Source organism: Oryx dammah, unplaced genomic scaffold (genome assembly GCF_014754425.2).
Source record: "Oryx dammah isolate SB20612 unplaced genomic scaffold, SCBI_Odam_1.1 HiC_scaffold_8, whole genome shotgun sequence".
In the NCBI taxonomy this organism is placed as follows: domain Eukaryota; kingdom Metazoa; phylum Chordata; class Mammalia; order Artiodactyla; family Bovidae; genus Oryx; species Oryx dammah.
This window is the reverse complement of record NW_024070192.1, coordinates 41205405-41217241: the sequence shown is the minus strand read 5'-3', so window position 1 is coordinate 41217241 and position 11837 is coordinate 41205405. Positions and strand designations below refer to the sequence as shown.

Genomic DNA, 11837 nt, shown 5'->3' with positions numbered 1-11837 from the left:
GTTTTTCCTACCTGCCTTTACTGGGGAAGACTGCCCACCCGCGGGCTGAGGGTTCCTTCTGAACCTCAGAGGGGGGAGGGCTCTGAAGTAAGAGGGTGTCTGGTGGGTCCTGAGCCGAGGGTTTCATCTGTCAGGGCCTCCAGGATTCTGGCGGTGGCATTTATAGAGGCTGGGGGTCTCGCATCCCCACCCATGCAGGAGGCAGAGACTGAGCACTTGGTAAATGTTTCATTCAGAACATCTTGTTTTCCTCCTAGAGTCAAGGCCACAGCAGAGTGCTGGGAGGTGTGTGTGTGTACAGCAGAGGGCTGGGAGGGGTGTGTGTACAGCAGAGGGCTGGGAGGGGTGTGTGTACAGCAGAGGGCTGGGAGGGGTGTGTGTGTGTGTGCGCGTGCGTGCGTGTGTGTTAGTGGAGGTGGAACCTGCTTCCTTATGCCAGTTTTCTGGTTGGTTCTTCTGAGAAAGTGCCACGCGGAACCTGCCCTCTCCCCCGCAGGTGGGGAGAAGGAAGGGAGCCCTCTGCCATGGACTACTGGGTGTAGCCCGGGGGACCGGCTCTACAGCCAACGTTTGTGTCTGTCTGTAGAACTGGGGTGATGCCCGTTCAGTTGACCACTCAGGGTGGTGGGGTCAAGTGAGCTGATTAGAGGGAGAAGTGTTGTAATTTTCCCCAGTCTGGGGAGACCCGTCGAATCGCTACCGCTTTGAGGTCAATCTCAAGCTCCCCACCATCTCCAAGCATTGCGCTAACACTAAGCACTTTCTCTGCCCTGGGCAAGGAACAAAGGGGACACTGCCTGCGGTGCAGCACCATTGCTGAGGCCCTTCCAAGGCCAGCTCCTGCCTAAATCCGGGATAAGGTACGCAGCCAGGCGGCGCCAGACGGACAGGAGTCTCTGCAATTGTCCAGAACTCCTGCGAAGGGCGGAGTTCCCTCCCCAGTCCCCGCCCAGGCCTAGGGGGCGGAGTGCGGAGCTGAAGCTGGGGCCTGCGGGTGTGCTGGCTCTCCGCCCCGCTGTGCCTCCTGGCTTGGACCTCCCCGGTGGCGCTGCGCTAGTCCGTGCCGTCCACCAGCTCACACAGCATGTTCTCCAAAGACGTGATGCGCTGCTCCTGAGCCTGCACCTGCTCGCGCAGGGCCTTGATCTCCTCCAGCAGCGTCTCCAGGGTGTGTTGCTGCGGGGCGCAGAGGACCGGACAGGTGTTGGGCGCGGGGCCGTAGGGGGCTGCAGATTGGGCCTCGGTGGAGCCGGGCGGGGCCTTACCGACAAGGGGGTATTGCTGGCTGACTGGCTGCGACGAGGGCCGGAGGGCGGGCGCACGTCCAGGATGTTGGGCTTGGTGACCCGGAGCTCGCGGTGCTTGGGAGGCACGTAACCGTCCCTCAACGAGATGAGCACGGGGTCGGCGTCCTGACCTGATAGCCATTCGTCTGCTTCTAGGGCCGGCTCGGGGCCCGGCGTATCTGGGTAAAGGTCGTCCTGGAACAGGTCTGACTGCGGGGGTAGGGAGACAGGAGAACAAGCGCAGCGTCCGGCCTGCTCCGCTCCCTTCCGCCTCAGAGCTCTGCCCAACCCTCTCGAGATCAACTCACCTTGCGGGGCACAGTCATGACGATAGGTTCACACTTTCTTTCGTGCAACTTGTAGAACCTAAAAGGGAGCGGTGATCAGCAACCGCTCAGGGTCCCACTCCCTTCACTTTTGCTGGGGACCAAGGGGGATCGCAAAGAGTCGGACACGACTGAGCGACTGAACTGAAGGGGTTAGAAGCCAGCACTTGCTGGGCGCCTACGATGCACTGCACTTTAAACACATCCAACTGGTAAAACGCCTCTGAGAAGGTGTTTATCATCCTTAACAGGTTAAGAAACTGAAGCTCAGAGAATGTCAAGCGTGCAGCGTTGTGGCTGGCACTGGAAACGAGTCTGTTTGACCCCAACCTCCCAACCCAGGCCACTCCTTTCCAAAGATTACACGCCTGGGGAAGCCCCCGCTTCTTCCCAGATGGGACGTAGGGACAGAGGCAGGTGAGCAGGAAGGGCAAAGCTGCTGACCGTGCGATCTCGCACTTGCTGACATCGAGTCCCCGCTTGGGCATGAAGCCCATGCCCCTCTGCGGCTCCTTGCTGCTGAAGGTGTTCAGGTAGTGCACGAAGGGCGGTTCCTCAGTGATCTCAAAGTACCGAATGCTGCTGTCGCCCTGCAAAGCCAGTCGGTTCAGAGCCGTATCGGGCAGGCCCCCCTCATCTCCGTCTGGCCCCTTCTCCCCTCCCGGCCACCACCACCTTGCCGCACAGGTAGACGATGCTGGAGTCGGCATCATAGAAAGGCAGTAGGACCCCGTTGCTTGTGTCCATCTCCTGCAGCGCCACTGGCTCCTCGAAGTTGTTCTGCCCAAGCACAGGAGGCGTGAACAGCCAGCCCCAGCCTGCCCTCGGTGCCGCTTCCGGATGCCCCAAAGCTCCTGGACACTGCCTGCCCTCCCTGACGCCCTCGCACTCCCAAGGCAGCTCTGGTGAACGAAACTGCAGACCCAACCTCTGGACACCACTCCTGGTCCCCAGCACCTAGACCCCTGTGCCGCCGCATGCAGTCACCGCAAACCACCCCCAGGGACTCGGCATCACCAGGTAGGGGCGCCAGCATGGGCTCCTTCAGGCGACGCAGCAAAACTGGGCAGAGGGGTGGGTGTGGGGTTGGCAGGCGCTGCCAAGGGGGCAGCAGCCTCCAGCCCTGTCCAGGTGGGCATGCCCTGCGGGTGGGGGGCGCCTGGCCCCTCCCCCGTGATGCCAGTCCCCGGGGCACACACCCCAAGCGTCCAGCTGCGTTACCGGGTCCCACAGGCCCAGCTCTCGCTGGCTCATGCGGGTGAAGCCCGTGGTGAAGATATGACCCTGGCGCGTGAAGACAGCCCGCATGGGCCTCATTCCCTCGTGGGCCGCAAACCTCTCCTGGGGAGGGGGGGGTGGAGACAGGGAGAGGCGTCACCCAGCTGCCTGCCCTGGGGAGCCTGGAGGGCCGGGCAACCAACTTGCTGACCTGGGTGTGAGGGCGGGGGCGGAGACAAAAGGGGCCCTAAATATTCAGTTTCCTGGGGTCCCCCTGGGTGGCCCCAGGCCTGGAGAGCGCGGGGCGCTCGCGTCTCTCTGCAGATGCTGAGCCCTTAAACGCCCTCAGCGCAGGGGAGATGTCTGTGGGCTTCCCCGGGAGCGCGGCCAGGCTCTTCCCAGACCGGAGCTCCCCGCTCTGCTTCGGCTCTCTTGGACGCGGGCCACGGCCGGGGAGGGCGCTCCCAGCTGACCCAGCGAAGGAGCGAGCGCGTGCGGCCTGGCCTACCGGGTCCCAGAGCGCGAGTTGCCGCTCACTCATCCTGCTGAAGCCGGTGCTGAGCAGCTTCCCGTCTGTGGTGAAGACGGCCCGCAGCGGGCGGGCGCCCTCGTGAGGCCGGGCTCGCTCCTGCTCGCGGGGTTAGTGGGTTAGAGAGCGCGTGGCTCTGCCTGGCCCCGCCGCGCTGGACGCGCCGACGGGCAGTGTCCCGCGCAGCCCGCGCCCCGGGTTAGATTGAGGCTGGTGAGGCAGGTGCCGCTGCCCTTGCAGGCCACCCAGCTGGGACAGACAATGCTCGGGGATGGCCCCCAACCCTCCACCCGGCTGGTCAGCTAGGTTGGAAAGGGGCCTGCCCGCGAGCCAGGGTTGGGTCCAGACCCGGGAAGAAGGCGTGCCGGCTGGGAGGAGAGGGGTCCGGGGGCTCAGGTTCATGCAAGGTCTGGTGGGAGGATAGAGTTTGCAGCTTCTCCCCTCCTCAGTCACGAATCTGGGCTGCTGAGATGCAGGGAAGGGGAGGAAACAGGAGCCGGGCAGAGACCAGCGGAGCTAGGGGCTTACTTAGGGCAGGGGGCTAAAGGGAGGACTGGGGTCTGGGATCGAGGTGGAAAAGGTGAGCGCTGGAAGCAGGGCTCAGGGGAGGGCGGGTACAGAGGCCTGACAGCTGCCCCCTGATGTAGGGGCTGGGGAGTGGCCAGGCCAGGCACTCACCGCCACCACCTGGCCCTTGCGTGGGTCGATGATTCGCAGGGTCTTGTCCTTGCAGGTGGTGGCTAGCAGGCTCCCGTTGGTGTTCCAGCACACACTGTGGATGACGTCTGGGTGCATGTCGTCTAGACTCAGGAGCACCTCCCCGGTGCCCACGTTCCAGATGATGATCACATTGTCACCACCTGCCCAGAATGGCCAGACATCATCACCTGCGCCCTGCCTTTGCCACTCCCCCCGACCCCCGAGCTATGGTAGGGACCCCTCCCTAGCCCCCCAGACCTGCACTGAGCAGGACATTCCGGGCAGTGGGGTGCCAGGAGAGGATGCCCACACGTTTGGAGTGGCCCTCCAGTGTGATGATGGGCTCTGTGATGTTGCGCACAGGGGTATAGTCTGGAATCTGCCACACCTGGGTGGAAGGAAAAGGCGTAGGGTAGGTGGGATGAGGAGCCAGCTTCATCACTGCTCCTCCCCTACTTCCTGGAGACAGAAATGGCAACCCACTCCAGTATTCTTGCCTGGAAAATCCCATGGACAGAGGAGCCTGTTCATGGGGTTACAGGCTACAGTTCATGGGGTCGCAAAGAACAGGACACGACTGAGAGATTTCACTTCTTCCCCTAATCCCCCACGTCCACCGCAACTCCACCGGCTCTCTAGCCGGGTGAGGATCAGATGCAGGACAATATGAGATGGGGCCCGCCTGGGGCTGAAACGGCTGGGAGCCAGGAGGGGGCGCTGTCAGCTCTCTAGAGACCTCCCTACTCCCCTGAGCAGGGAGACTTCAGAACACTGTCCCCCTGCTCTTCACGCTCCAAGGTGGCCACGGCTATAATTAGTCCTAAGCAGTGCATCCTGGGAGGGGGTGGGCATGTAGCTGAAAATAGCCTGGGAGCTGGGCAGGGCAGGTCCTGGCACTCAGCACCTCCCTTACCACCTTACACAGCACAGGTGAGGCCGCCCTCCCTGCTTCCCCTGCCCCACAGCCCAGGAGCATCCACCCGGTGCCTACCATGATGGTGGTGTCATCTGAGGCACTGGCGATGACGTTGTCATTGTGTGGGCACCAGTCAATGTCCAGCACAGGGGCAGTGTGCCCAGTGACCAGTGGGTAGTTCTTATCCACTCGCCCTGTCTGCAGGGGTCAGAGAAGGAGATATGGGGCTATTCTCCTGTGTGTTTTTAGGGGGTGGGGAGTGGACCTGTTTACATCTCAACTGTCTGTTATCTGTTGTCTCTTTGTAGAACTCACCCCCTCTCTGCTCCTCTAAACCCAGACAGCCTACTTCCTCTACTTCCCTGAAGGCAGAGTCTAAGTCATTTAATCAAGGAATCAGAGGCAGAGAGGTAAGATAACTTAACCAAGAACACACAGCAAGATACTGGTAGAGCCAAGACTTGACTTCTCAGTCCAGTGCTCTTCCAAGAACACCTCCTTGGAGGACGCTGTTCTTGGGCCTGTCCCCTGCACCTGAAATATCTCTGGGAAACCCCTGCTGGACTAGGTCAAGGTAAGGTTATATGCAGTGCAGGGCTGCATAGCTCCTTCCTAGCCACACTGGGCAGATCTCTCCCTAGTCACTGGCTTTACCTTGGAACCACAAGCAGCAGGCACTCCTCGTGCTTGCTATCTCCCAACCTGAGCTGAGGCCCATCTATTTTTAATCTTTATGGTATGTTTGTGGGGGCTCTGAGGCCTTTGCAGGGGCTGGCATCGACCCAGACCAGGCAGCAGGGAAGAGGGGTGGCTGTGTGGCACTGGAATGGCGGTTGTACTGGGGGAGAGGGTGGCTCCCACTGAAATTCGAGCCCTGGGGATGGTGTCCTTGGATGGCGTCTGCATTGTCTTGGAGTGAATCACTGGCTATTGTCAGGCCTCATCCTGACCTTGCCACCTGTGGGGCCTCTCCTAACAAGGTGTAGAGGCCAGAATCCAGGTCAAGGTCATGCCTTGGAGTGGGCAGCCTATGGGTAGGGATAGCTGAGGGCCTTGAGGCTGCTCAGTAAAGGTGATGGTCATTGCCTGGCCCCCATCCCTGGAGTATCGGGGGCTCTGGCCTGATATGTCGTGTCCCTCTGCCTTTTGCTCTCCTTCTACCTCGCTGCAAGAACCAGAAAGGGGGAGGCAGCCAAGGATTCTGGATAGAGCCTGACCCTGTCCTCACTGTGCTGCTCTGGGGTGTGATTTAATCCAGTAGTCACCCTGGGCTGGGTACAAAGATCCAGAGGCCAGAAACATGAAGTGGGGTGGCATCAGGAGAATAGAAACAGAATCCAGCCAGGTTCTGACTCCACTGCTTCCCAACTATCCATCACCCCCTCCAGGTCCCTGCTGGGTACAGGGTGCTGCATGGAGAAGGGATGGGCTGTGTGTGGGTGGGGACCAATGTGATGCTGCTGTTCTGGGAGCAGTGAGGGAGCCTCCCAGTCGGTCCCTGAGTGATTGGGGGATAGGGAGCAGTCAGTCCGCCTAGACTGCCCTGCCAAATTAGGAATGGAGCTAGGTGAGAACACAGGCTGCTGTCCGGAGTCCCCAGGAGTCACAGTCGGTGTCCTCCACCTGCTTCCTTCCCCTCATCCCTCACCTTGGCCAGAGGCAGGACGATGAAGGCACCTCCACCCCCAGCCTCCACAATAATGGCCAGGAATTTGGGGTTGACGGCACAGAAGGAGCTGTCCCATGTGACCTTGGACACACGGATGTCCTCGTAGGCCTGGTCAGCCTTTGCCGCCTGTCCAAACACGTGGCGGAACTTGCTCTGCCGAACCACGCGCCGGCTCATAGCTGGGGGCAGAGATGGAGGATCTCAGTGCCCAGAAATGCTTTTGGTCCTTAGTCCTGTAGCTGTGGGAGGGAGGAAGAGTTGGGGGAGTGGCAAGTGAGAAAGATTATCTTGCCAAGAGTCAGGTATAAATTAATATAGAGTCTGGTCCTAGAAGCAAGGCGTTTTCTTCAAGGTGATTAATATATGGGAGTTCTTCGCTTAGTTTGAGGGACTTGGATTTGGGACCTGACTTCTTAGAGACCGGCCCTTAGACTGGGGCCAACAGTGGAAGCTAACTGGGCCTGAAAGCTTCCTGGACCTTCAAGCGGTTTTGGGAGGAGCCTCAACACCAGGCTGCCCTCCGGCTGCCAGCCTTGGGTGAGCATCTCTTCATCGCCCAGAGGCGTCTTGTCCAGAATCAGAGACTTCCTGGCTTAAGGCCATTTGAGGGGCTAGGACTGCAGCCCCCCAAGATTCTAAGTTCAGCATCGCTGGCATAGGTTAGGCGAATGGGGTTTGCCTTTTTCTAAAAATTTGCCAAGGAGGAGTTCCTCCTGTCAGCTAACCTGAGTCCTTCCTACCCCTGTTGTCCTCAGTTTCCTCCCATGCTGTCGGGGGTGGGGTGGGAGTGGGAGGACCGCGCCGTAAGGTAGATGTCCTCCTCCCACCCTTCTCGCATCGGCTTCTCTTAAGAGGCCCTCACCACGGTATTCTGGCTTTTGCCCGCCATACTTCAGTCCCCCTTCTCCTCTGGGTCCTCTCTCCTGCTAAACTCTTGCGGCTGGGGTCCTCGAACCCCTCCCCAGGCCAGAGCCGGATTTTCAGAAGTGGAATGGGGAGAGTGAGGTGCCTCTTCTCCCGCTAGGAGCTTGCACTCAGCTCTTCCCCAGGCACCACACCGAGCGCTTCCCAAGCCGCAGCCACTGCCTCCAGCCCCTCCCCAGCACCGGGCATCCTTGTGCCCTTCAAGCCGCTTCTGCAGCCCCCGGCCTCAGGCCCGGCCTCCGGCCTCCCCGCACCCTCCTCCGGCCCCAGCACTGCGTTCTTGCGAGACGAGGTGTCTGAGCCCTGAGGGCGCGCGGGCCGCTGTCCGGCCAAATATAGACGCCAAGCCCGCCCCGCCCGGGACCGAATTTGGCGGCGGTGGCGGGGGCGGGTGGAGGGAGCGCAGACCTCTGTCCCCTCCAGACACCCCGCCCGCTCCACTGGCTGCGGCGGCAGTGTTGGGGGCGGGGAGTACCTGGTCCTGGGCCGGCCGAGGGGTGCTCACGCTGCGACTTCTCTGCGGAGGGGCTTGGCGGTGCGCTGAAGGCCGAGGGAGGCGTCAGGGCGCCGGAACTGCCTCTCCGGGTGTCCGCGGCGTCTGGGGCCCGGGCGTTCGGCTGCGCGCTCCGGCCACTGCCTGCGACTCCCGGGGCTGGGCGCCGCTGCAGTCCCAGCTGCCGCTGCCATCAACCTGCGGAGGCGGGGCCTCCGGCGGGGGCGGGGCCTTGCGGCCCTTGTGGCCCCGCCCCTCCAGCGGCGGGAAAGTCGAGCGCTGAACAGGCAGCGCGACTCGTCCGTCGGCCTGAGAGAAGCGTCCAGAGTAATTTTGCGTGTGTGCTCGTGGGCTGTGCGTGATCCTCCTCCGGGCTCCGCGCCTACCGGGTGAGCTGGGGAGGCCCAGGTTCCTAGACCTTAGAGCTGGGCGCTGAGAGAGCGAGCCTACGAGGGGGCGCGCTCCTCTTAGAGCCGGCGGCCGCGCGAGATCAGATGCCTTCGCGCTGCATTCCTGCTGCAATCACAGTCCCAATTTAGCCAGTCCCGGCAGGCCGGGGCTGTGGGACTGCACGTCCACATACCACCGAGGAGAGAGCCCGGAGGATGCTCTAGGGACCCTTGGATGAGGGCCTAGGTTGGCCCAGGGCAGCTGGGAGAGTCCCTGACAGGGGGCTGTGAATGTTATTGTTGCTGTGTTATTAATACAGTCATTCTACTAGACATTTCACCCCTTTAGGGAGGATTCCACGGAACAGGGCAGAAAGCAACCTAAAAACCGGGAGTAGGAATGGAGAAAAAAGTGAACACCAGGTTCAAGAAAAAGCAGCTGGCCCAGGTCTTTGGCCAGATTTTAGACACTAAACCTGACTCCTCGTCTTGAGGGCCTTGTTTGTATTGGTGTTCTACTGTGTTCCGGGGAAGCCCCTACCCACCTCCCACTCCCTTCAAGACCCTTGGATCTGAGTATTGACCAAGATTAGTCGTGTCCGACTCTGCGACCCCACGGACTATACAGTCCATGGAATTCTCCAGGCCAGAATATTGGAGTGGGTAGCCTTACCCTTCTCCAGGGGATCTTCCCAACCCAGGGATGGAACCCAGGTCTCCCTCAGCGCAGGCAGATTTTTTACCAGCTGAGCCACAAGGGAAGCCCAAGAATATTGGAGTGGGTATCCTATTTCTTCTCCAGCAGATCTTCCCCACCTGGGAATCAAACTGGGGTCTCCTGCATTGGAGGTGGATTCTTTACCAGCTGAGTTAGACCAAGATTAAGGAAGAGATAAAAAGAAATCTGATCAAAATGCAGCCAGTGAAAACAATTAGTCCCTATAGCTGCTCTTTAAGCAGTCTCACCTGCTGCCTGGATTTCTTCCTTTAGATCATAAAGCCCTGGAGGGCACAGGGGACCAGCAATTACTTCTCATTCTCCAGGAGTGAGTGAGTGAAGTCGCTCAGTCGTGTCCGACTCTTTGCGACCCCATGGACTATAGCCTTCCCTGGCTCCACTATCCATGGGATTTTCCAAGCAAGAATACTGGAGTGGATTGCCATTTCCTTCTCCAGGAGATCTTCCCGACCCAGGGACTGAACCCGGGTCTCCCGCATTGTAGACAGACGCTTTACCATCTGAGCCACCAGGGAAGTTTTTCTCTGGACACACCTGGAAATCAATGGAACACAGCCTTCCAGAAGGTAGAGGTCAGCATTAGAGGTAAAAGGAGGGAAGGTGGTGGGAACCTCAAACGGATCACAAGGCTTGTTTCTCAGGAAGAGTCCAAGTATTCAGCGGCTTGTGGGCCAGACACTTGTTATGGGTACTTCAGGAATAATTATGGCATTGGAGTGGGGCATAAGAGTAGTTTATGAAGAATCTCCCTTTTACCTAAAGATTCCAGACACATGATTAGGAGGGAAAGACCTGAGTGACTCAGTAGCTCCTTAGTAACAATAGCTACACACTGTATTACAGACATTACACTTACTAATTCCATTCTGATAATAGTCTTCTGAGATGGGTACTATTATTACCCCTGTTTTACAGATGAGGAAGCTGAGGCAGGAAACTGAGATAGTAGAGCTGAGATTCTTACCCAAGAGTTCTGGTGTCTGGGTCAAGCTTTTCAGCACCATGCATTTCTTATTTTTTGGCTGTGCTGGGTCTTCGTAGCTGCTTGGGCTTTTCTCTAGTTGTGGCGAGTTGGGGCCTCTCTAGTTGCCTCTCATTGTGGAGGACAGTATCTAGGGTGTGCGGCCTCAGCAGTTGCAGCTCCTGGACTCTAGAGCATAGGCTTAATAGTTGTGGTGCACGGGCTTAGTTGCTCTGCAGCATGTGAGATCTTCTGAGATCAGGGATTGAACCCACGTCTCCTGCATTGGCAGGTGGATTCTTTACCATTGAGCCACCAGGGAAGCCCAGCACCATGCATTTCTGTCTCTCCTTGAAGGAGAATGTCACTTTGTCTCACAAATGCTGATACCAAGAGTTACGTTTTGTGGCACAGAGGAAAGGACGCATGGACTAACTAGCCATTGCTCAGTCACCCTATTTTTGCAGCGTTCTTGAGCTGTAAAATGAAGAGGGCTGGGTTAGGTTCTTTCCAATTCTGCACCACTTGTTGGCAGAAAAGCTACGTGACATGCTGTCTCCTACCTTGAAATGGCATTTTTTTCCTTCTCTCCTCTTCTCCCCTTTAGAGAGAGCCAGGCACTCCATTCTAGAGGGAAGGGTCTGGGACTAGGAAGCAGGAATCCTTCAATCCATTCTGCCTTCAGTTCCATCACTTGGGAAGTGGGGGAGGTGTGCTCTCCAGGTACAGGAGCAGGAACTCAGATATTGTTTAGAGCTGGTAAGGTTCAGCGCTGCCCTCTAGCCTTCTTCTGGCTGCCAAGGCCTGGCAGAGCCATGGGTGGGTGGAGCCAAGGCACAAAGAATCAATCAGTGGAAGAAGCTCCTTGGACTTGGTGCTTCCCCTAGCCGTTACCCATCTAAACTGCAATCCATAGGAGACAGGCATAGAAAGCCACGACTGATCAGGGTTAGGGACTCCAGGCACCTCTGGAATGTTTTGTGAAATGACTTTGCCTTCATCATCAGGCACTCTGGCCCTCGAGCCAGACACCAGTGGTGTGCTCATCTCATTTGATATGGATGATTCATATCATCCATAAAACACTGACAAGGCAATGTTTTCTCTGGAAATGCTTTCCCTAGATGGTAGCACTGCTTTATATGTGATGAACGGCATCACTAAATATCTCATGATGGGTCTGTTTGCGTGTTGGGAGAAGTGGAGACTCCTTCCCTCCCAGCCTGGTTTGTTGTGGATTTTGGGGCTGTGCCGTGCAATTTGTGGGATCTTAGTTTCCTGACCAGGGATTGAACCTGTGCCCTCGGCAGTGAAAGCTCAGAGTCGTAACCACTGGACCACCAGGGAATTCCTCCCCTTCCTGCCCTGTCCCCAGCCTGTTTTCTAGAGAGCTGCTCTTTGGCCCCATCTCTTTTCCTCTAGCACTGACATTAAGTGCTTCTTTTCTAACGGTGGGAGAGGGTTAAAGCTTTTACTTTGGAAAGTCACATCCCATTTCTAGAAACCTTTCTGTGAGCTGAGGTGCCTTGTGCCGAGCAAAAGCTTCTGAACTCTCATTCATTCTGAACTCTCAGAGAGGTCACCTACCCAAGAAATCCAGTCTCTGCTGGGCCAGGTCACGGCAGCTGTCCCGAGCAGACCCTTTGTCCCACAGATGGCGGAGGAATTTTGGTTCCTTTGCTTATTCA

At 58.2% G+C, this 11837-nt stretch overlaps 1 protein-coding gene across 3 annotated transcripts; it reads right to left on the bottom strand.

Moving 5' to 3' along the window:
* Window position 1: 1 nt before the first annotated feature.
* Window positions 2-8244, bottom strand: CORO6 (coronin 6). Of its 3 annotated transcripts, none has more exons than XM_040243857.1 (11): window positions 8043-8244; window positions 6623-6882; window positions 5050-5172; window positions 4317-4446; window positions 4038-4219; window positions 2834-2953; window positions 2288-2392; window positions 2057-2202; window positions 1595-1652; window positions 1266-1496; window positions 2-1176 (listed from the first exon to the last, which is right to left on the bottom strand). In XM_040243857.1, exons 2-11 carry the CDS (start codon window positions 6818-6820, stop codon window positions 1054-1056), a joined length of 1416 nt encoding a protein of 471 aa, XP_040099791.1. In that variant the 5' UTR covers window positions 6821-6882; window positions 8043-8244; the 3' UTR covers window positions 2-1053. The 3 variants fall into 3 exon arrangements, with proteins under 3 accessions (XP_040099791.1, XP_040099792.1, XP_040099793.1); XM_040243858.1 differs by having other exon boundaries at window positions 8073-8167; XM_040243859.1 differs by lacking the exon at window positions 2834-2953 and having other exon boundaries at window positions 8043-8128.
* Window positions 8245-11837: the final 3593 nt, after the last annotated feature.